This window comes from Malurus melanocephalus, unplaced genomic scaffold (assembly GCF_030028575.1).
Source record: "Malurus melanocephalus ecotype Western Australia unplaced genomic scaffold, MMel_1.1 scaffold_93, whole genome shotgun sequence".
Classification (NCBI taxonomy): Eukaryota; Metazoa; Chordata; class Aves; order Passeriformes; family Maluridae; genus Malurus; species Malurus melanocephalus.
The window spans coordinates 636,993-661,345 of record NW_026623325.1 but is presented as its reverse complement, the minus strand read 5'-3'; the positions used below and the strand labels follow the sequence as shown (position 1 = coordinate 661,345).

The 24,353-nt window shown below is 42.4% G+C and overlaps 1 protein-coding gene across 1 annotated transcript in view; it reads left to right on the top strand.

The window, feature by feature from the left end:
• ARHGAP20 (Rho GTPase activating protein 20) overlaps window positions 1-20,998 on the top strand; it is a 58,667-nt gene extending 37,669 nt beyond the window's left edge. Inside the window, exons 7-15 of the mRNA XM_057368478.1 lie at window positions 310-387; window positions 4,184-4,250; window positions 6,141-6,323; window positions 10,480-10,658; window positions 13,579-13,740; window positions 14,734-14,843; window positions 15,740-15,929; window positions 16,379-16,490; window positions 18,050-20,998. Coding sequence (XP_057224461.1) covers window positions 310-387; window positions 4,184-4,250; window positions 6,141-6,323; window positions 10,480-10,658; window positions 13,579-13,740; window positions 14,734-14,843; window positions 15,740-15,929; window positions 16,379-16,490; window positions 18,050-19,143 — 2,175 coding nt within the window. The 3' untranslated portion in view covers window positions 19,144-20,998. The remainder of the gene's footprint in view (window positions 1-309; window positions 388-4,183; window positions 4,251-6,140; window positions 6,324-10,479; window positions 10,659-13,578; window positions 13,741-14,733; window positions 14,844-15,739; window positions 15,930-16,378; window positions 16,491-18,049) is intronic.
• The last annotated feature ends 3,355 nt before the right edge of the window (window positions 20,999-24,353 follow it).

Here is a 24,353-nt window from a genome sequence, read left to right as displayed (position 1 = left end):
CTGAGTTCTTGCATATTTTAATGGGGAAGTCATGTCCCCAGTAATCATAACACTCTCTCTTCTGATGGAGCTGTTGGGGAAGCAAGGAAACAAATACAGAAAGTACGTGACAAAACAAAGGAATCAAACCTTGGTCTCAGACAGCTGGACCTTTATCTATGTRGTATAATTTATTTATCAAGTAAAATTTTAACAGGATAGTCTCATTTTTTCTAACAATGAATTATGCAGAGCTACTGCACTTCAGATACTCTTTGGAAACCTAAACTTTTAATGCCACTTTCCTTGTCTCCTTTTTTCTCTTCACAGTCAAAAACCTTAAGTGTAACAAATGTTGATACAGCAAATGATGTAATTCTGATGGCCCTGCAGCAGCTGGGAATTGATGTAAGTACTTGCACCAATTTTAATGAGTCTTTTTTGTAGTCATTTTTAACAATCAAATCTTGTACTTTTTCCAAGTTTAAGGATATGAACATTAATTACATCCTTTAACATAGCAGTTGTTGCAATGGAGTAGAAGTGCCTTCTTAGCATATAGTCCTCCAGAGATTAACAAGTGCCTGAAAAGTTTTGAATAAGCCTCTCATCCCTGTAAGGGATCAGTCATGTTTCAAGTTGCTTTTAAAATCTCTTTTGCTGATGCTTAAGAGGAGATACTGTGACACAAGAGGTAAGAGTTGGAGAGAGCTCATTTTGCATCCTTCACTATGAATGAGAAACCTGCTGGTCTGCCTGTTGTTGGTTTCAAAGTTTGCAAACATGCATGATCAGCTGTGTCCCCAGACTGTACTGCTCGCAAGTGTCCAAAACAGGTACTCTAAATATCCAGGGACCTTTGGAGTTACGAATGTAGCTAAGTGATTGCGTGGACTCTGAATGCACCCAGTTTAAACAGTGTCCTGAAACTGTCTTGGAAAAAGGCTTTTACAGAACTTGCAATAATGCAGGGTAGTGTACTAGATAGATGCAGTGATCCCCACTGATCCAGTACTGCCTCAGCTGGCTTCCTTTGCTCTAAACCAGAGAACAAAGTGCCTCAGGTGCAGTAGTGAATCAGTGCCAGGGACAAAATGCTGGTTCTCTTACTGTGTTTCACAACATGGCTCTAACCAATACCAATGATCATACAGAAGCTCCTGGATGACAGCTTTTTGATGGTCTATCAGCCTGCTGTTTGGGTAACAAGATGTTTTAAAATGTTTTTCTCTTGATGCATATGTTGATCTCATCACATGGAATCTGACAAGTCTTTCCTTACCATAGCCCTGAGTATGGAGAATCAAATATGATGAGCAAAATGCCACTGTTACTCTTCCCTGGGGCTTCTGGAGACTCACAGCAAAAGCTGGAGTAACCTCAGAATTTGCCTTCCCCAGCATCCATTATCCCTTATTTATACAGGGATATATTTTAATGCAGGGGTCTTTTCTGCTAGCTTGGCATTTCCCAGGTACCGCAGTTTGTGTCTCCCCATCTTGTTASAGCTCAGATATCCCATTTACACCAGGGCTGTGACTCTGGCTCAGAATCCAGTAGTCCAYTTAATTAAGGAATCTCTGGAGTTGATAGAGGGATTGCAAGGTGAAAAGGATAAGATGTGAGTTAAAACTAAGATTTTAATTGCAAATTGTCTCCCCTGGTCTGCACCAAAAATCAGGAGACTAAATGATATTGCAGGTGCAAGTCTTTATTGTGATGTGGTTCATTTTTACCCATTTTATGGGTGTTGTTTGCACTTCCTCACTTTGTCTATAGAAAAACCATGAAAATAGTAGTATGTACAGAGAATACTTCGTTTGAGATTAGCAAGAAGGGGAGCTGGTTGGGTTTCAACTTTGTGTTCTTTTGTATGTGTTACAATCAACCTTTTCCTCCTTTTTACATTTTTATTTCAAGTGGAAAAAGAATTGAAAGCCATCTGAAAGATGTAAAATTTTGCCTGCAGAATTATTTGCCCAAGCAATATACTACATTTTTTCACTGCTTCTTTATGACAGAAAGCCTTTTTTTCATTAGAGGCACATCATGAGATTAGCAATAAAATCAAACAAGCTAAATAAATTAAGCTGTAGTGTGCATATCAATCAAACACCCAACTCTCTGGTAGGATTGTTCTGACTGTTAAGAAGCTCTGCCTTATGTGCTGTATCAATGTTTTTTATTTCTGTCCAGAGAGCCACTTCAAAGGAGCTCCATGACTTTTCTATGGCAGTTATAAAAACTACATTTCACATATTGTGTGATTAATGGGGCTATTACTTTGGCTGAGTTCACTCTGGTTTAACACATCAGGGTTTTTTCCTCTGTGGTTTATCTGGTAAAATGATAGCTAGCTCGTGCAAAATAGCATTGATCATCTGTTCCAAATTACCAAGTGGGGCAGAAAGAAGGGCCTTGGGTTTCCCAGCTTTGTAAGTACACTTGCTGACTTTTCTGGGACAGCCACATTTATCCTGACAAGTGGCCTCATAAAGCCATAAAAGACAGCATTTGCAGTCAGAGATGAGCAGTCTGCCTCCAGGAACTGCACTTACTGGCTCTCCCTTTCCCCTGCTTCCCCTTCACAGCATTGAGCCCTTTCATATATATATATGAAAGGAAAAGCAAATACCCTTTTTTGTGCTCTTCAGCTGTATTTATTTGCTCTTGGCTGCTTGCCCTGAGGCGTCAGAGATGTCTCCAAAGCCTATTTATTTTCCTTCTGCCCCCTGCTAGCTGACTAAACAGCAGTGTTAATACGGGCCAGAAAGCTCTGTCAGTCAGAGAGCAAACTGCAAAGGCTTCCTTGGGTGTATCAGCGTTATATCAGGTGCATGCAGCAAGTAGGAAGAATCTCAAAAGCCTTAGGGATGCTAGGTGGAGGCTCAGATAATGAAGGATAGTAGGCAAATCTGTTTAAAAAGAGGTAGGATTTAACTTTAGAGGTAAATAAATGCTGTTGTGAGGTATTCATCACCTTTTGTAGTCAGTAAACTTTTAGATTTTAATTATCCTGATTCATTTATGTCACTGAAAAGGGAATTATGGTAAAATAGATCACTCTTAATGCAGTGTATTTATCCACTTTCTATTTTCTTTTGTCCTGAGATTGATTTTTATTAAATGTCGTTCTTTTTATTTCTGTTGTCTTACCATTATATCTGAAATGATTACTGCTCTTTCTTCAGTTAAACTACACCATTGTACTTTTATGCTAAAGGCAATATTTAGAATATACTTTAATTTGATTTGATTTAAATGAGAGGTTTTCATAGCTTTTCTCCAAAATAATCACATTCCCAATCTTTTGAAAATCGTGTCTTTTGTTATAAATTTATTCTCTCTGCTGTACATTTTAAAGAGGGCTCAGTAGTCTTGAAACACCATCCAGCAGTCCCAGGCCCTTCCACACAAAAGGGCTGCACAGAAAGGCTGACAGCAGCCCTACAATGAGATTTTGGGGCAGCACTGAGTGCCAGGAGCCCGAGGCTGCCATCCCAGTCTTGGCATCATTAGAGTGGGTGAAGGTGAAGGTGAAGGTGGTCCTGCCCTGCACTCCAGTCACAGGATGCCCATGGCTCATGAGCTCACACTGGCTCATGAGCCTGAGCTCCTCCTGCTTAGAGATGTAGAAAAACTGGAGAGATGGCACAGCAGAGTTCTCAGGTGTGAGGCCTGGGGTGTCAGTGTGCCAGGGGATGTGATTACCGTGGTACTTGGGAGGAAGCTGAAGGGTCACCACATGTCACCCAGCCTGCCTGCTGTCCTTGACAGGCTCCACAGCAGGTTCTCCTCCTTGTGCTGCTTAGCTGGCCTCGCTCTGGAGCATCAGAGCTGCCTCTCCTCCATGCTGGGTGCTGATCAGTGCCACCAGGGTGAAGTGGGCTCTGACATCTATCCCTTTGCTGCCAGGGGGCACTCCTGTTTGAGAGAAAGAATCAGGGTAAACCTCCTTTTCCTTCAGAAATGATGGGCTCCAGCACCTCTCACTGCTCAGAGCTGAACCCAGGTCTCATAAGCCGCATTGCAAAAGACAGGSACACTGCAGGAATTTTGCTAGTGGCAGACTTGGTCACTGAAGAAGTAAAGGGAATTCCTTTGGCCCTGCTAGCAAGGTGCAAACTATCCTTATATTGTGAGAAACCTTATGTGAACCTTTCCTTAATGGCTGACAAACTTACTCTTAATTTTGTTTTCAAAGGGCTCTGAAAAAGACTACAAACTATGGGTGATTTCAGGAAGAGAACATGCTCCTTACCCTCTCATTGGTAAGTTGTCAACATTGTGGKTTTTTTTATATTCACTGAGTTAGTACTGCTGTAGGAAGCAAGAAATAGAGAGRAGACTGAAATGCAGTTTCCTCTTTTGTTTTGTTTTTCCTGTTTTTTCTCTTACTTCCCTGTCACGCAAGTTTGCCTGTTTGGGGAGCTAGTGAAATGCTKATCCTTTGTTTTGAAGAGCAATTGTCTGCTTGTGTCACTAAGAGGTTGAAGAAGTTCATTTATTTCTGCCCTATGAGCCCCAGCCTTTCTGCAGAGTTGGCCTCTCTACTCAGCTCGTGTTCTAGAGCTGGTCCAGCTTYACCATATTTCTTCCTATACCTCCAGAGCATTGTTTACTCCCCGCGTCAGCAAAACTCAGCAGAGTTTTCAGAAATGCTCTGTTCTTCCACAACTCCGCTGATTCAAGGGGTCTTTTCCAATCCTGTATTTCTCATGTTGGCTGATTAGGAGCAAGTTGGTGCTCATTCACTTTCTAAAATGCTTTTCAAAACATTTCAGGACCAGGAATCAACTCAAATCTCCGAAGTGATTGGRTGGAGTGATTTGATTTTGTCCCATGGTTCACTAAGAACAAATCCCTTCCCATTATCCCTGTGGAAGCCCAGCATTACTTGTGCTGTATGAGTTTGCGGATGATTAGAACAAGAAAAAATGGTGTATTTTATGTTTTTTTTCTCCTGCAAATCTAATCCTAGTAAATCCTAGTATTGCTTCTCAAAKCAGTCTTAGCTACAAATGCTCCTCTGAAATCAGACAACATTAATATTTATAAAATATCTRACTCGCACCTTATAGAAAGTGCAAACTGTTTTGCCTTTGAAACATACCAGACTTTGGCTTTATGACTGTTATTGTGTATCTTCTTCAGATCAAATCACATCCACAGCTTTAAGCATAGAGCCAGAGAATTCAGAAATGGGAAAGGCCTTTCTAATTGACTCTCTCTCAATGCAAATTCAAGTTAGAATCCTTGGAAAAGAAGAATCTGACATGAAAGTGATGCTATTCTTGATACTATGAGAAGGTTTATGAGATAAGGCCAACTTTTACCATAGGTGCATATCAGAAGCAGAGTTGGACTGTGTCACATCTTCGTGCTGCCGATAATCTCAACATCTCTTCCACTCTCTTCTTGTTCAAGTCTAACTGCAAGCGAACTAAAGCATCTTAGCATTGCACCCACATTTAATGTATTTCATCTGCCAGGTCTTTAGACAAGTCTGAAAAACATCTTTCCGGTGGCATTCCTGAAAGCTCTTCCAGAAATTAATTGCCTCTGTGTAGTCCCCAAAGATGTTGGTTAAAGCCAAGCATAGCTCATTTGCATCAGCCCTGTGATTAACATTTCCTTCCTGTTTCAGCCTCAYACAGGAGCCATAATTGTGTCTCATTTGACTGAGCTGATGGCTGTTGCACTTAACATGTTAAGGGAGGGAAGATCACTTCCGCACTGGATTATTTGGTTTGCATGTTCAGAAAAATTGGACGTGACTGCTCCCAAAATCTCATTTCTCTCCAGAGTGATACAAGCAATCAATACCTAAACTTTCAGTGCCATAATGAGAGCAGTAGAAAGAGTAAACACTAAATTGGGAAATAGTCACATGTATTTTTTTCTGGTGGGTTTTTATGTGATACAGCTGTAATAGATGTGATTTTGCTTTTACATCTGTTTAACTACACCAAACATAGTAACTCCCTATCTGCCAGTATATGATTTATGCCTGTGCAGMTATAGAGAAAAACATCAATTTTTAGATTACTGAGAAACTGCTGCAGGCCAGTGAGCAAAATCTGCTTTTCCTCCAGGGCAGATGGAGTTTTGCAAGTCTCCAGTCAATCCAACAGAGATTATTATGATTTCTCTTTGAACAGGACATGAATATCCCTTTGGAATAAAAATGAGCCACATTCGTGATGCTATGCCCCACGGATCAAAGCACTGTGCMTGCCCCAGGCAGCTTCAGGGCCCTTTCTTGACGGAGCAGCTGCCCCAGGAGCTGCAGTGCCAGTTTGTGCTGAAGCCCAGCCAGGTGGCCGCATGCCAGCAGCTGAACGGTACGTTGTCCTGCTCACCCCAGCATCACTCCCCACAGCCTGGCTGCMTCTCTGGCTCTGCTGCAGAWGRCAAATGTGCTTTCTGGGGTGGGGGYGCAGTGGGAAGCRCAGAGGAGCGTGCAGGTGTATCTTCAGCTGCTTYGGGKTTTTTGCAGTGTAGCTCTCCCTGATTTGAGTGTGCTGTTGTATATGTGTCATCTTTGTAAGTTACATTTTGACAAGCTGYCTGTCAAATGATTGTTCCAAAATCATCAAAAGAAAGACAAAATCTCTCCCCTGCAGTTTTTGTGAGTCTGTTAGCTGAGCTTCACTCTCCAGCCCTTGCTGTGCTCTGTAACAAGGCAGAATGGTTTTCAGTTCAAGAGTCAAGGCTTGACTTCAGCACAGAATTTCCATGCAACATTTGGCAGCATCCTTTGTCTCAGTAAGGTACTTAGAACTATACACCTAACTCACGGGACTCTCAAGTGGCAAAGTCTAGGCAGGTACTTGGGGACCTAGATGAGGTGAGTGAATAGTGCTTTATCTCAGTACTCTTCGAGTAAAATTRAGTAATATTTTCTTCTGCCTTTGGCCTCAATGCTGCAAGAATACGAGCACCTGCTCTCTGTTTTGCACTCTGTTGTCAATGACACAATGACTGTGCTCTGCTCAGCTAAAACAGATAAGGAGATCTTTACTGGATTGGAGCATTAGACTTAGGGCAACCATACATCCCATGGTGTGTTTTTGTTGTTCTTAACATGTTAGCATACTCAGCTCAGTAGGAACTCTGCCCTGCTTCGCCATTAACGACTGTATCATTAAAAAAATAACATGCACACTGTTATTTTGGGCACTCCCCAATACATAAGATCTCCCACAATATATGAATAGGAATAGAATCCATTTGTAATGTTTTTAGAAATTAAGTACATGAAGCTATACCAGAGTTAACTACAAATTATTCTGGAAATTGATTACATTTTATATAAATTAATTTCCTTTCCACATGCAGTTGTCCTCCCCCTTCCCAGTAATTTCTATCATATATTACTTCATGGCATATTTTAAGAATGAGGCAATCTAGCAAAGGGGTGTAATTAGGTTTACAGGCCCTGCTTTGGCAGCTGATGTTGACTGGCAAAAGAAAATAGAAATGCAAATCAGGCCTGTAGAGTTCTAATGCAGATGTGTTATCATTGGTGCTGTGCAAGCTGCAGGAGTGGAGTGAGCCTGGCAGAAACCTGGACARCAGAAGCCTGGGTCAGCCTGCAGGTCATGCACAGGGACTGTACTAAATGGGAGAAAGAGGTTTTTAGTCCATTCACCTTTCCTTCTTTCATCTGACAAAACCTGTTAAAGTGATGTACAGGTCTGTCTGCTTGCAAAGCAGGTTATCTCACATACAGCGCTGTTCATTGTGCTTTTCCCATTTCTTTTGGGTTTGGAAAATGGCAAAAGTCACCTGGATGCAAGCCAAGGCTATGATCTGCTTTGGGCTCGTCTTCAGATCAGCAAGCCAAAATCTGTGTTGCTGCAGTTGGGTACCCACTGGTCACACTGCCACATACAGGACGAATTTACAGAGAGCCGTGTCTGTAACCCCACACTTTACTGCCATGTGCTGTGCTATCCTCTCTCCCATCACTTGCCTCTTTCAGAGATACCCCTGTGCTGGAAGTGCTGTCCCTTCTGGAGGCAGCAARGAGCAGCTGCCCAGCTGCACCAGCRTGTCCCTAGCAGTGTAGGTGTTGACAGGTAGGCTTGACTGACAGCTGGCCCTCATGGCAAATAAGTAGCTGTGTGGATAACAAATGTAGTGGTGTAATTGCATCACCTGTCTTGGCAGAATGCTTAAAAAAAAGTATAGGAGAATTTGCTATGTGGAAGAAGTGGAGTGTTTCTGTTGCCTCTGCTGTAGCCTTTCSGCATGTAACAGGAATAGTCACCTACCAGTTAAACACAGCCATTAAATAATGCTTATRAGCACATTGTTAAATAGAGCTGAAGATCTATTTAAAAGTTTCTGACTAGTTTCAAGAAAAGGAAATGTCATTTCCATGGCTAGGACACTACCTATGAATAGACAGGCAGAAGAGGTGGCTGCTGTGAGCTCTGACCAAAATTCTCTGACAAAGTAGCATTACTGTTTTTCTGATTCTGTCTTAGAATAATCCACCAGAGCACAGCCCTGTGTTTTTTGTATGTAAGTACTTTTGCAGAGCAATAATTGGCATCTGTCTCGGCTGAGAGCAGTCTAGGCTTCTCCTAGTATGGTAACTTTGCACAGGTTCATGGAAAGAACCTGTACATCCACCCCTTCTTATCTGCTCTTTAGCTTAAGACTTCTCAACCCCCTTAAAAAGGGTTATGAAAAGGATGAGCTACCTGTTGTTCAGTGAATGTTAGTTTTTAAGTGACAATGCATTTTGTTGCTGTACATCAGTTGTTGGTTTCTGCCCTGGTCTGCTGAATAACACTGSCTAAGATTTTCTTCCTGTCCCAGAAGAGAGCTTCAGTTAGTTACAGTGACCACTTGCTCTCACATTCTCAGTTTGARGCATGGCTGTCAAGAGGGGAACAATCAGTAAGAGACTAAGAAGAGTTCCTAGTTTTAAGACCCATTTTTAAATATTCACTTCTGCTATTCCTTGTTCTCAAAAATAGCATATTTTCTTAATTTTTGCTTCCACTGAGATCTACAGGGTTGACAGAAAAAAAAAAATCGTATGAATTTGCCATGGTGTCACTAGAATTCTGGCAAACCTCAGTTTATGAAGCAAACCTTATTTATGTGCTAATATCCAGCTCATCCGAAGGAAAAAAAYGTCATTTGGAAAGTTACAGGTCAGTTATGTTCTCCCAAAACAAGATGTGTTAAGTAAAGCCTTATACACACAGTAAAGCCAGACTTATATTTCTTGAAGCTTTGGACTGCTTAAAATATGTATCCTCATTATTTTTTATGAAAAGAATTTTTCTTCGGGCTTTCACATTCATATGCTCACATTTTGACTGACCTGTAACTTTTCATCCTGTAAGCATCTAATGAAAAGACTTACACCCATTCCCAAAGGGAGCGTGATCTGGAATGGAATGACGTATAGAGTAAATCATTCTTTGAGCTAAAACCCAAATTCTAATAAAGTATAGGAGAGAAAAATCTGGTTTTGTACCACAATCCTTACTTCTGCAAGCCTTGCTTCTCGCATCCACAACAGCATAAAGTAAAATGTTTGGAGGAACCAGCTAATTAAAATGTGTATGGGGTAGGCAAGCAACTAAATCAGTGTTGATTGGCTTTGAAAACACTTTGAAAAGTGTGTAAGAGTGAGTTTTTCCCAGTTAGCACCTCTGTAGTAACAGTCCACACTCCTCCCCTTAGCAGTAGCCTGTGCTGTTAAGACTTCACACTGACCTATTGAGAAAAAAWCCCTTTTTGTGTCCCAATACCAGTCCTTTTCCTTCTCTATACACTGCAAATAAGAGCTTTAATTAATGCAGCTCTGTCAATATCTCATGAAACATGTTAAAAATGAAGGCAAACCCATCAGTATGCTGGCAGCATGCTGAAATACCATCTGGAAGGCATTGATTAAAGGGTAGGCACTGTCCCTGGGCCATGGTCAGCAAATGCTTGGAGCGAGGACACTGATGGTACTCTTGCGCTGCTCTTTGAAGAGAGCAAAGGCAGTGGCTTTTCCTGGTCGGAAAATACCTCACCCCATTTGTTGATTTTCTGGTGTTACTTGTCGGGAGCGTCACCCGCGTTGCCAGGAGAATTAAGATGCTTCTGGATGGTATGCCAAGGTTAGGGCGCCAGTTTTGCACCTTTGGGTGGAAAACGAGTTTTTCAGCAGAATCTGGCTCTGTGTGATGTCAGCAGGCTGAGGTTTGCCATCCTGCACTTGATGGAGAGTGCTCCAGCAGTGCAGTGCAGTGCAGATCCTCTTCAGGGCATGATTCAGGCAACACGTTCTACACATGCACACACACACACACACACACACACACATAGAGGTATGTGCGTGGTGGGTTAGGCTTAGCTGGATGCAAGGACTTGGTTGAGTTAATGACATTTTTTCGTTTGAAGCCATAGCAACCACCAAAAGCCAAATACTAGGACTGGAATTGAAATGCATTTCTCGTAATAAACACCTTTCTCTTTCCCCAGACTTAAGCCAAAAGTCATTTAAAAGGAAAAGGTCTATCATAAACTGGGCTTTTTGGCGTGGCCCAGGCACTAACTTGGACAATACACCCCTCTGCTCAACATCTGCTGCTCCTGGGAAGCTCTTTGGCCTCTTACTAACAACCATCTGTGAGGATGACAACCTGCCCAAACCCCTCTTGGTGAGTTGCAGGCTCAGGGTTGGGTCTTACAGTGGTGGAATGTCTCTGTGTAGTGAATGAGGATATGGTTGTAAAYGGGGCATTGAAACTACCCAAGCAAAGAAACCAGGAAGGTTTCCAAAGGGAAACCTCATTTGTGGTTCTCAGCAAGAGCTTTGGTTTTTAACATATRCTGTGATCAGGCCCAGTTAATAACTGCTTGAGAAATGTATGCGATCAGTCTGCTGCTCTGGATTATTTTTCCCATGCTGTAACCCTGGTTTTCTAATCCTCACTTAAAGAGTGTAAATAAATGCCACATTCATACTTTAAACCACTCCCAAGATCTCTGTAAAATCCCCACATCCATAAATGTCTCATCTACTGTCCCATATAGGCAGCCCACGCATGCATAAAAATGCCACCTGCCTGGAACTAGGCAATTTCAGAGCCTTTCTTGAAGGCATTCCAGGGCAGGCAGGCACTCTGAGTCCTCATTTTTGGTCTGACAGGACCACTGCAAAAATAGATGGAAATGTGGAGGCTACAGTAGCATCTTTGCATCCTGTCTTGATAGAGCTTTGATGCTGTGGGTGCCTTCAAAATCAGACTAGGAACATGAAAAAGGATGTCCTAGAGCCCATTCCTAGGCATAATTAAGGCATRTATGTGGCATTTTTGGTCATTGGAGGGCTGCCCTGTTGCCAGTGCAGCAGCTGAAGTATTAACAGAGTGGGAGTGAGCCCTGCAGGATTGGGCACTTCATCCTAACCTAGCCTGACTTCTGGCTGGAAGCAGGTGGCAGAACCCCACTGAAATCAATGGGGTTACACCAGTTTAGAGGAAGAGGTGTTTTGTCTCCTAAGCTTGTGMTTGATGTGATGCTTTATCACTGCCTGATAGGCTGGACTTTCCAGGTCTTTTATTAGTGTGGGGTTGTTATTTTCTTTCAAAGGAGAAGTTTGCATTTTCATCATTTAGGTTATTTAAATTAGCCCTCCAGAGGTGGACTCTGTATGACTGTGATCACCTGATCCCTCCTTCTCTTTGTTTAAGGGGTGGGCTAATGCTGCATTTCAGAAATTTCTCTGCAACATAAATATTAGTAAATTTTTATCTGAAAAGTCTCCCGAGTTACTAAGCATAGAATCACAGCTTGATAGAATTCATGCTTTGAATTTTAAACATCGTGTTTATGCCACAAAATATAACTTACTTCTGAATTCATGCAGCATCTCTGGAGAATGGACTACTGGGGGACTGAATGGGATTTACCCGCAAGAGAARGAGAATATTGGGGATGAATGCTGCAGGCATGCTGGATAACTGCTTCAGAGCCTCCAACTTGCTTTCACAGCTGAATGGCTCTCTTTTAGCCATTGCCACAYTGAATTGTTTTGCATCATAGCTTCATTCATATAATTTCTTCTGGGTTTGTTAGTTTAATAGGGGCTTCCCATGTTTATCTTACTAATATTTTGTTCAAAATGTATTTTTGGAGCATTTGTTCATGTGCTAATATCCTGTGCTGTGGGACTCAGCCTGTTTTGATGACAGAGCTCTAAATTCCTGCAAAGTAAACTAAAATGCTGACACTAGTCCTGCTGCCATGAAGGTGCTCCTCCAAAGCATCTGCACTTAAATGAATTCTTGATCTTGGACTTCTGCAAGAGCAAGAAAGAAACATTAAAGAATAAAAATAATAGCTTCCATTGGACTTATTTGCATTGCTGTGTGGCAGGAAGACCTATAGCCCAGACTGGGAAAGTTCCCAGACTCCATTCCTTAGCCATTACTGTTCACTAGTTGAGTTTAATGATGATGGACCATTGTCCCAGGACCCCCCCAAYGTCCCTTTTCTTGCCATTATTTTTGATAACTTGGTCCTCAATCCACTGTGTGTATACACATAATCTAGAGACTCTCTGCACGTTTCCCCTTTCAAAGAGATAAACATGATAAATTCTTCATTGCTTGGAGCCGATCTGCAAGAGGTGACCATCATGTCTGAGAGATGGCCAACAGGAGACCGCAGAGAACTAAGCATCTGGCAAATATCATGAACATATTATCTCTGGAGAAGTTTCAGCATTTCCTTTTCTGCTTGTTTTGCTCTCTTACTTAACAGAAAAAAAATCAGTCCCTCCTGTTATTTTAAAAGCTAGGCAGGGATCTGCTTGCTTTCCCCTTCCTTTTAAAAGAAGCAGCTGCCTACTTGTTTAATCCTATGCAGCCTCACTGGCTTCAGGGGAGCCATAAGCCAAGCTTTATCCCCCTTGGATTGACCTCCCAAGCGGGTGCACCTTGCCCCAGAGGTGGTCCTGCTGACAGCCCTGAGCTGCTTGCAGAGTCTGATACCACTCACAGGCAGCAAGGAGGGTAAAAACCTGACTGTGATCTGCTGTAGAAGTGCAGATAGATATTAACAAACAAAGCACTTTGCAGCTTAGAGTGAAATCTTCTTTTTTCCAACATCAGCAGTGGAACAGAAGTCTATTTCTGGTTGGTAATAATATTGACCACAATGGTGAGCAGTGAGGGTCTCATATATTCCTGCTAAATGGTGACTGGCTAAGACCACTGTCAGATGCACAGCTTTGAATTAGCTAGATCACTCTTTTTCTGTAACACAATGTTTATATGTTTAAATGACATAGCTGAAACTTGCATGGGTCCTGGAAGATCATGCAGAAAGTTAGTGCTTAGCAGTGGCAGCACAGTATTTCTGAGGGGTTGTTTTCCAGAAGCAGAGCTCCAGATCACAGCTTTGCTGTGCAGTTTGGCATGGTTTGGAGGGGCAGACTTGACTTGTGTTTGATTTCTGATATTTTTTAGGACTAAAAGGTTTTCAGCTGTGGCAAAGATGGCAAAACTGTGTTTTAGTGGCACTGGACAATAAAATATATTTATGAGAAAGCCTCTTTGCCTTTTAATTTTTTAGGACATGCTTTTTCTCCTTTACCAAGAGGGCCCTTCCACCAAGGGTATTTTCAGACGCTCTGGAAGTACAAAAACATTCAAAGAGCTCAAGGAGAAGCTTGATTCAGGTGCTGAAGTGGACCTGGCCTGTGAATCCATATTTGTGACAGCATCTTTGTTTAAGGTATGTGAGGCATGTTCCTTTCTCCCTTTTTTGGGTGAGCGCAGCACAGATCTTGTGCACAACCAAGGAGGGCTCTTCTCCAGGGACAGGCCCGAAGAGGAATTGGTGGGCAGAATTAACAAGGATGGGCTGGCGTGAGGATCTCCAAAAGAGGCTGCCACTGAATTAGGTGAGGAAGAGGACTAGTCAGCTTGTTTTGCTGCCAGCTTTCCTGAGGTCTCTGCTACAGCCTGGTTCTGTTACTTTATCTCTGCATATGAAATACTAAAAGGCACGTTTGCAGACTGTCAACTTACATGTCAATATTACCCTGCACTGCAGACCCTAGGGAGTTTATAGTGTTGCCATAAATACTTGCCATATTTTTTCCATGCATTATCTTTTGTTGCAGTCTTGTATGTCAAAAACAATGTTCCTTGTGCAAAAAAGGCATCACAGCTTCCCTCACCCTAACATTTTTGGGAAGTTAGGATTTGATCTTCTCCCTAAACCGCAATAATTTCCCTGCCAATGGTTGAGGTGGTAGGAAAGAGGAATAGCAAGGCTATCAGTGACTAGTTTAAGTACTCCACTGATCGGGGGAAGGCAGGTAGGGATGCCTTGGAGTGCTTGTGGTCTGAAGGTATTTGAGCTTGTCAGCTGAGGAGAAGAAGCCAGGACTGCAGATGAAGTTGAGTGATAAGTAAAGACAGACATTATGCAGCATCAGAAATAACTGGTCTCACTGCAGATTTTTTAGTTCAGCAATATCAGATGAAGCATTCAAATACCTGTATTTTGACAGAAAAGGGTAAGGAAAGGCAGGAAAATACTCACTTTAAGTATAATCTAAAGTACCTCTTTATCTCAGATGATTTTCTTCTGGTTTTGGTTGCTGTGTATAACAACACATCCCATGGATACATCATCTTGTATCTGTGTATCTTATTCCTGCTCCCTCATGTGCCCCAGAACAGCTGCTCACGTATTTTCTTCTTCCTTTCTCATGATAAGGATTTTCTTCGCAACATCCCAGGCAGCATTTTATCATCCCAGCTGTGTGATAAGTGGGTCTCTGTGATGGATCAAGGAAATAATGAAGAGAAGATAAAAAGCATCCAGAGGTAGTAATTTGTATTCTCAACATTCTTTTCCTATAAATGTATATTCCAGGACGCAGAATCACAAATATTCAACCTATAGTTATTTTTTTTAAATAGATGCTAAAAATAACTTTGTTTATGTCAGAGCACTGAAGCTTACATATATACTTAAGTGATTGTCTGTATGAGACAATTTCTGACTCTTGTCCTGCTTTCCTGCCTTTTGTGGACATCAGTAAATACATTAAATATCCTTTCATGAAAAGACCAACTTGCATTACTAGCAAATATGCTGTCCAAAACCAGAATTTCTGTCTGATTCAAAATCCAAAATTAACTGCAGGGAACTTTGGAGTCCGGGATGAAAGGGAAGCTGAAATGAATTCTTCATATATTTCCCCTCATTCATCCCAAATTTTAGTGATCATTTTGAAGCCAAGATGGAATTAAAAATTAAATGCTGGAGCATAGTGACAAGGGAAACCTCCAACCTTGCAGGTGGTTTAAAACAGAAGTAGGCAGTTTGTGTCACAGGAAATGGAGGTTTTTTCAATCTCTGACCTCAGGAGTACTTACACACATGCATAAGGCAACTAGATGGCATGGAGAGACAACTGAACTCTTTGAGGAAGTGAATAGTGAATTATAAGCAACTTAGGTGAAGAGCGGTTTCATGTCGTGCATTGTACTTGATTCATTCATTTGACAGAGCATGATTTTGTGTTATGGTGTCTTCTGCTGTTCGTGAAAACTGCGCAGAGGCACAGTGAGGGCAAACAGCTGAACAAGAACATCTCTTTGACACCCTCCCTGGTTTCATTAGTGGGCTCTGTTTCTGCATTTCCATTATCTTGACTTGTGTGTATCAATGGAAAGTGGTCACTGATGTGAAGAATTCCATTTGTATATGTTTTCAGGTTAATAGAGCATCTCCCCAGAGCTAATGTTGTTCTCTTACGTTACATCTTTGGAGTCCTGCATGGGATAGCAATGCGATCTGAAGAGAATCAGATGAATGCATTTAATCTGGCTGTCTGCATTGCACCTAGCCTGCTCTGGCCTCCTGTTTCCTCCACTCCTGACACAGAAAGTGAATTTATTAAAAAGGTAAGAAACACTTAGGTGTAGTAGAAAACCAAACCAACTTTCATTCCATTCAACCATGCTGTTGGTTACAAACTTGAGAACAGTCAGTATCTCTTCAGATCAGGGCTTGTCCTCTTATCAGGGCTCCAGCAACATTCATCAATCCATTCTCATGATCTGCCTGGAAGAAGGGGAGAGAGGTCATGAAGCAATGCCCATTGTATTAGCAAAATGCTTCTCAGCAAGGTCTCTGATTGTGGTGACCTCAGCACAGGACACAGTAGAATGGAAAAGATGCATACAAGGATGTATACCAGGATAGTTTCTGTGGGCCCAGGAGACTGAGAGTAGTTCCTGGCTGCCTTCATAGATGACAGTTTGCTCCTGTTCCTCATCTGTATGGTGAGCTTCCCCTGAGTTCAATAATAGAAGATCTGACAAGACATCTCTCTCCCATTTCTTTGTTGCAGATTTCTAATCTGGTACAGTTCCTCATTGAGAATTGCTGCAGGATTTTTGGAGATGAAATTGCTTCCCTCTTTGGAGAAATACTGATGACATGCAAGAGAGAGAACAGCTCAGGTAATGCCGATTGATGTTTTGATCCTGTTAAGACAGCTAAACTTGGCCAGGCAAAAGACTGGTAGAACACAGAAGAATGCTGTTTCTTCTTCATGTGGTGTTCCCAGATGCTGCTGTTCTCTTTCCTCTGCCCAAAGAATTGGTCATAAGCACTGATTCAACTTAGCATAAACCTCAACCGTATCACAAAACGTTTTCACAAAGAATCTTTTGCTCCTATACCAGTCATCTGAACCACTACGGTTAAAAAACGAGGGAGGAGAAACAAAATAAAAGAAGAAAAAATCTAGAGAAGGTTTCCTCTCAAGTCTAGAAGTTTTGCATCAGCCTGTGTTTTCCCAGGATATCAGGAAGTCAGTGATCAACAGTGGTCATAATACAGCTGTTATACCATCATATTAGGGTTGAAAGTGTCTATTCTTCACTATGAAAAGAAACAGGTCTCCAGAGTTTCAGTGGAACATCCAGATTTTGCTGCTAGCACAGAAAAATCATGGAACTGGTGACTGAAAGTGTTTGGCAGACTAGTTGACAGAGCTTTCCAGGTAATCATTGATGCTTTTTTTCTCTCCAACCCTCTGATTTCGACTGGAGTTTTGTGTCTCTCCTTAAAGTATTTCTAAACAAGCATTTTTATAAAATAAATTTTGTCACAGATGGCCTGTACTGAAAGTGGCAATGGCACTTTATGTCAGCATGTCTGACTAACTCAGAGTGGCTATTTCGAACTCTTTGTGCTCTGCCTCCAGTGAGATTGGATGAAATCCAGTGAAATTTGGCCTGCCCCCTCCCCAGGAATGATGCACATGGAGTGTGCTGTGCTGGGATGTGCTAGCAATGAGAGCTCAGACCCACGACAGGTTACAGCAGCTGAATGAGTTTTCAGGCAGGCACTGAGGTGTGGTGGCTGCCCAGGCATGAACTGTGTCTGCTGCAAATGTGAGATAAGGCAGCTTAGCCTAACCCAGAGCAAAAGAGATTTAATGTAATTCCAGTTACTGCTGATACAGGGTAGGGCCCAGGTGCGCACTGCTCAGTGCAAATGTGGTGACTAAAGTTGCACATTGTTGCTCTTAATAATTTTGTGTTTTCTGGAAGTAAGAAGTATGCCATTTTCTTCATTTGTCTAAAAGACCAAGAGAAAGGTTAAATGTTGTTTTCAATATTCAATAATGAAAAGAAAAATTAAATAAACTACCAATTCGGTACATGTATGTATGTAAATCATTGTTTACGGCTGGATTATCTAATACTAAAGTTCCCCACTTCAAAACAACCAAACCAAACCCACAAAAAAAAACCCCTAACCCTTATTTTTGCTGTTATCCTGCATTTCTTGGCTGAACTGTATCTTAAGTACTCACTTCAGCTTTTGCATTTCAAAATTAAGACAGTAATTTTGTATGAAATTATTAGTATTTCTGCTTGAAGAATTTTTAAAGGGCAAATGCTCCTGAAAGTAAAGAACGCTTACCAAAGGGGAAAAAGAAAAAAAAGAAGCTGCTTGTCTACAGGGTGGTTCAACCACTGGTACGTTAATACTTGTTTTGTCCTTGCAGATGTTGCTTCTCTCCATCAGAATGACTCTTCCTATGACAGCCTGGAAAATGAGGCGAATGATGAAGCTGACTCTTCCTCCAGTGACTGGATTAAAACCCATGATCAGGATAACAGAAGCAGGGAGTCTGTCTTCACTCTGAGCGATGGCGATTCGGAGCAGACAGAGGTGGATGAAATCCAAAGCCAAACCAAGCTGAAGCAGTTGGCCATTTCCGCTGACAGGCGGCTGAAGTTTTTCTCACAAGAAAACTCAAACGAGTCTCCCTACTCTGGTGCACTGGATTTCCCCTCGGCAGCTACCTCGGGTGCTCCACAGACCGTGAGGAGGCACCGGCGCTCCTCCGAGCCCACAGTCGGCCTCCAAACCGCCGGTTCCGCTCGCTCTGGCGCCGGGCGTGAGAAGGCAACGCGCAAGGCCAGCTGTGACATTGTCCTGTCTCATGAAGATGAAGACTGTCTCTGCCAGCGCCGCTCATTGCAGGTGGAAAGGCAGAAGCTCAGCAAGCAGAGCTTGATTTTAGGGTTTAATGTTGGTAAAAGTGACAACACATACCAAAACATTGAGAGGAAAGACTTATCCCATTGTCTCCTGCCTCCAACACCAGAGGGATTAAATATTTGCTCAGGATTTAGCTCTTTTAGCCAGTCATCTTCTGGGACTTCTCCATCTGTGTCGTCCATTTGCTCCTTGGACAGTGCTTTCTCCCAGTTTTCAGACCAGGCTCTGTTTACCCTAAGTGAAACCTCCTCCCCTTTCGATAGCACTTTTCAGTCCCTAAAGAAACATGAAGACACTGCTGCTCCTGTGGCTGATGACTGTTTGCTTACGCCCACCAAGGTRCCACCATCTCCACAACCTACTGACRCTGGGGCTGAGGAGGGCTTGGTGGGGCCCAACAGCAGGTCAGGACCCCGGAAATCTACTGATGGAGTCGATGGCTATTTCAGTAAGCCTGACTTTCAGCCATTGTCTCTGAAAGTCGTTGGAAGAGACAGACTTCATGATCAAAGAGGAGGTCTAGAAAAGCATTACAGCAATCCAAAGTTTGAAGAGACTGACCAAAGCTTTTTGCAGAGGAATCTTAATGCTTAAAATAAACACCATAAAGAAAATGCCTTTGGTGTTGATGTGTGTTCATTTTAAGTTTAACATCCAGGTTGTTCAAATTTAATTGAGCAGTCCTCGGACTCACAGGTTTTCTTTTTTTAGGAAACTGTCTGAGTAGTGTTCCGATATAAAGCTTTGCAAGAACATTGTAAGAATAATAAAAATTGCTGAAAAGCAAGCAAACAGAAATCTCCTGAAAATCTGGAAGGGGCCCAGGAGGTGACTAAGGCCAGTGCCCTGTTCCCTGAGCCTGCCAGGGCAGCAGGGTGCCTGCTGCACCTCCCTCCTTGAACACTCAAGTGTTGAGCCTTGCAGATGTGAGTCCCAGTCCTCTGTGCTTTTGATGTAGCGTGCAAAGTCAGCATAGCTTCCATAACTGTGGTATTATACTACTGTTCTGAAACTGATAAGTATTACCTTCATTGTCCTCCAAGGAGTAAGTGTGTTGTTTTCTGTATGTTGAAACAGTATGTTCAATAGGTGTAGTTATTTCTTTCACACTGCAAAASAAAGAAAAAAGTAAGCCCAAAAATATGTAAAGGGAAATGCTGAAGCTTGTAACTTACATCTGCAACTCTGTGTTTCAYTTGTTGTGCTTTGTTGGCTATTCTGTTCATGTTTAAGTTGTGAATAGTTTCTTAACATTGCTGTAAATGGAATTATGTATTATTGCAAGCAGAACACATGTAATTCTATTACGCAACATCTAAAACAGAATCACAGAATGGAATTAGGTTGGAAAGGACCCTAAATATCATCCAGTTCCAATCCCCCTGCCATGGACAGGGACATCTTCCACTAGACCAGATTGCTCAGAGCCCCATCCAACCTGGCCTTGAACACTTCCAGTTCCATAACTTCTTGGGGCAACCTGCTCTAGTGCTTCACCACTCTCTGAATAATTAATTTCTTGCTAATATCTAATTGAATCCTGCTGTTAGTTTAAAACCTTGCCCCTTGTCCTGCCACTACTTGCCCGTATAAAAAGTCATCTGTTTTTTAAAAACCCCCTTAAGATACTGGAAGGCCAAAGTGAGGTCTTCCTGAAGCCTCTCCTTCTCCAGGCTTAACAATTCCAACTCTCAACATKTCCTTATGGAGGAGTTTTTCCATTCCTCTAATGTTCTTTCTGGTCTTCTCTGAACTCGCTCCAACAAGTCCCATGTCCCTCCTGTGCAGGGACCCCAGATCTGGATGCAGCACTGCAGGTGGGGTCTCACCAGAGCAGAGCAGAGCAGAGCAGAGGGGTAGAGTCCCCTCTCTGCCCTGCTGCCCACACTGCTTTGGATGCAGCCCAGGACATGTTTGGCTTTCTGGGCCATGAGTGCACATGGCTGGGTCATGTCCAGCCTCTCATCCACCAGCACCCCCAGGCCCTTCCCTACAGGGCTGCTCTCAAAGAGTTCTTCTCCCAGTCTGTACCTGTATCTGGGATTGTCCCAGCCCAGGCAGGGTGCAGCCCCTTGCACTCAGACTTGTTGAACCTCCTGAGGTTCTCATGGGCCCACTTCTCAAGTTTGTCCAGGTCCCTCTGGATGGCATCCCGTCCTTCTGTTGTGTCAGCTGCACSTCTCAGCATCCTGTCATCTACAAACCTGCTGAGGCTGCACTCAGTCTGGCTGTCTGTCATACATCATAAAATATATTAGAATAATGCATTATCTAAATGCTTTGAGTTTGTATAATATATCCTGTTRAATTTTGCTATTATATATGTTCTGAAAAAAATGTGTATTTTTGTACTTGCAAAAACCTGCTGCTAATTTTACAAGTTCTGTTTTGTTGTTACAGCACTGGTATTGATGTGTATGAATTCAATGCTATATATTAAATATTATTTGTTATGTCATAAATTCAGTTTATATTCTGTGTAATTTTTTTATGTGTCAGTTCTACCAGCTATTGCTGAGGCAAAAGTCCCAATGATGCCACTGCAAATCCTGCGTGAGGAAAGACTGAAGCATTTTTCCTCCACTTTGGGTGGCATCATTCCTAYAGCATGCTATCATCCTGTTGAGTTTTGTAAATTCTARTAATTCTCAAGCAAKAATTTCTACCCTTTTTCTCTTCATRTAGTGATAGGAGAATGTTTTCWGCTAGTGGGATTCAGTCAACAATATGGAGRTGAGGAGAGATGTTGTGGGATAATACATATTAGGCTTGGGAGCAAGGAAAGGAGGAGAGTAAACCAATGAATGAGAGCAAGATATATTCTTTAGTATTAGCAGGGTTATAGAGGTAACACGAACGGCTGTACTAAACACATCTGAGTATGTGTGTGTGGAGGCATACAGCACTTCTGAAATGTCATTGATTCATTCTTTAGCTTTCTGTTTCCAAGATCCCTGCCTCACTTCAGTTAATATTGGCCAGTACTGGAGTTTCRGGTCCTGTTCTGCTTAACTCTGCTGTCCTCAAGTTGCTGCTRCTCCCAAGTCACTCTCATTTGTGAAACACACAAAGAGGGTCCAGTGCGCTGAGCTGTTCCAAAATGTTATCAGCATAACAGGCTTTTAGCTCTTTATGAAACAGAATGGATACTCTCCAGCAGGTTTGGAAGAGGGGGGGGAAGTCTGTTAACGAAGTTATAAATATCTTTACTTGAAAATACAGAATCACTTATTATTTTGGGCTCTAATCCTGCAATTGTATCTGTAAGCAGGGCTGCATTTATCGAGACCCGTGTAATACAGTAGACGTCATGCACTTAGAACAATACTAGAATGTATAATGTGTGCAGGCTCTGATTTCACTGCAATTCATTCTTCCTTTTCATATTCAGCTGTTTTAATGAAAACAGTAGTGTGCAGAATCTGATCTGTAACAGGCACTTTCCAAAGGTAAAATACTATGTATGCATTTTGAGACCTGTCATCTAACAGCCCTGCATATACACCTCCTTAAAAACAAACAAAAAGACTGATTGACACAATGCTATTTTGAAATAAAGCAGCTACTCTGCATTTCCACTTCTTTTCAAAATGGTATAAAGTGAATTGCTGTGCTGCCAAGATTACATCGAGCCGCAAATACTGATTCATTGCATCAAAAATAAAGCTTTAGAAAATCTCTAATCTCTGCAATATAAGTCTTCTGTCCTACAACTGGTATCTCCCAACAAGTCATTTATCTCTGCTGTCTGAAGAAACAGTATATCAGAGTGTGCTTTGATGTGAAATACGTGTCTGCTTTTGAGCTGTAGCTGATGCTGGAATGCTTTCAGCTGTTAAGTGTATGGTGAACAACCTGATGAAGACCCAGCACARTTTGAAATGCTCTGCTGTCTTACAAGACACACGCCCTGCTACTGCACGAGGCTTGTGCTGTGCAGTCACAGAAAAGAGTGCTAATGGGGACGATCACTGCAACGCCTCAGTGAAGGAACTAAATACTGGTAAGATCCAAAATGGATTGTACTGAACCTTTTCAGAATGTCTGTTGCAATGCTGGACACTGCAGTGAGCACCCTTCTGCTCTGGTATGGGGTCCTCCATGGGCTGCAGGTGGATCTCTGCATCCCTGTGGATCYCCSTGGGCTGCAGGGGCACAGCTGYSTCACCATGGGCTGCACCAGGGACTGCAGGGGAATCTCTGCTCTGGCACCTGGAGCATCTCCTGCCCCTCCTCTGCACTGAGCTGGGTGTCTACAGAGCTGTTCCTCTCACATGTTCTCACTCCTCTTTCCAGGTGCCATTGTGCATTTTTTTGCCTTTCATAAATCTTTTGTCYCAGCTGCTGGGCTCAGCTGTGACCAGCAGTGGGAYYRTCTTGGAGCTGGCTGGCATTGGCTCTGTTGGATACAGGGAACCTTCTGGCAGCATTTCACACATGCCCACCACATCTTCTGTAGCCCCCTGCTRCCAAAACCTTGCCATGCRAACCCAGTAGATTCTGTGAGAAGGTGGTGGGGTTCGAGTGGCCCCCTCGTCTGTCCTGGCTCCAGCTGAGTGTCCCCAACCTGTCCCATTCACCSTGGGTCACCAGCTGCCTGTGTCCATAAACTAGGGTGGTTCCTTTGGAGCAGCTGTGCAAGTTTTTGTGACAAACAGTAGGTGAGATGTTTCCCAAATGCTTACTTCTTTTGTGAAGTAGCAAAACCTCCCAGAAAAAAACATAAAATAAAAAGATGACTGAGTTAGGGAAGAAACAATGGCTGTGACTTCTCTTCCACCGCTGTCAAGGACACAGAATGAAGCAAACRGACAAATTACCTGACTTCTTGGGCTTTCTGTCCCACAGGGGTTCATGTTCTCATTGTTAGTGAGCATCCTGCCTCTGTTTTACAAGTGCTAGCCATCATTCCTTTTAGGTAATTTCAGAGATTAATATACCCTAAAATTAGGGCAATTTGTTCTCAACCTGCATTGGAAGTTTTTGTATTTTTTGAACCCTAGTAAAGGACCCCTGTGCCAGAAATGTCCTCATTTGGTTTTTTAATTTTTATTGTTTGATTTTGTGGTTTGTAAAGGTGTTTTTTTTTTTTTGGTTGGTTTTTTTGGGGTTTTTTTTTTTTTTTTTTTTTGGTGTTTTTTTTTTTTTTTTTTTTTTTTTTTTGGGGTTTTTTTTTTTTGGTTGTTTGGGGTTTTTTTTTGTTTCTTTTTTTTTGTGTTTTTGTTTTTTCGTTTTGGTGGGCTTTTCCATTCTTCTTAATCAATCTTGTAAATGCTATTGCTTTATCCCTGCAAGTTTTATCTCTCTAGCACAGCCCAATTCAGGAAGTGGGAAGGCATCTACCATCTAATCCTTGTTAAAACGAGTATGTAGAGTTCAAGCAAAATGGATTATAGGTCCAGGAAATGAAGCATGACCCTTAACTGAAGGTGTCTCTTTATCCAAAACTCCAGATCATTGGATTTCTGTTCAGAGCTKCTGTTTCAGACCGTTTTTTGTTCTGGGGACATATGTGGCCCCAGGACCTGGTGGCTGTCATCTCATTTCCAGCTCTGCTCTGTGACATTTAGCAAAGTTATTTGCCTCCTCTGCTGCCTGTTTTGCAGCATGTGTCTTTTCTCCAAGTGTCCTGGTTTGCTGGGTCAGGGTGGTGGCTGGGTCAGGGTGGTGGCTGGTGTTTCCTCCCATCCTAAACATCACTGTTCCCCCATACACAGCCAGATGTGGGGGATGGAAGGTGCCCAGTGCTGTTGGGGACCCCTTGCAGAAATGTTGTCACACACGCACACAGTGAGACTGTCACA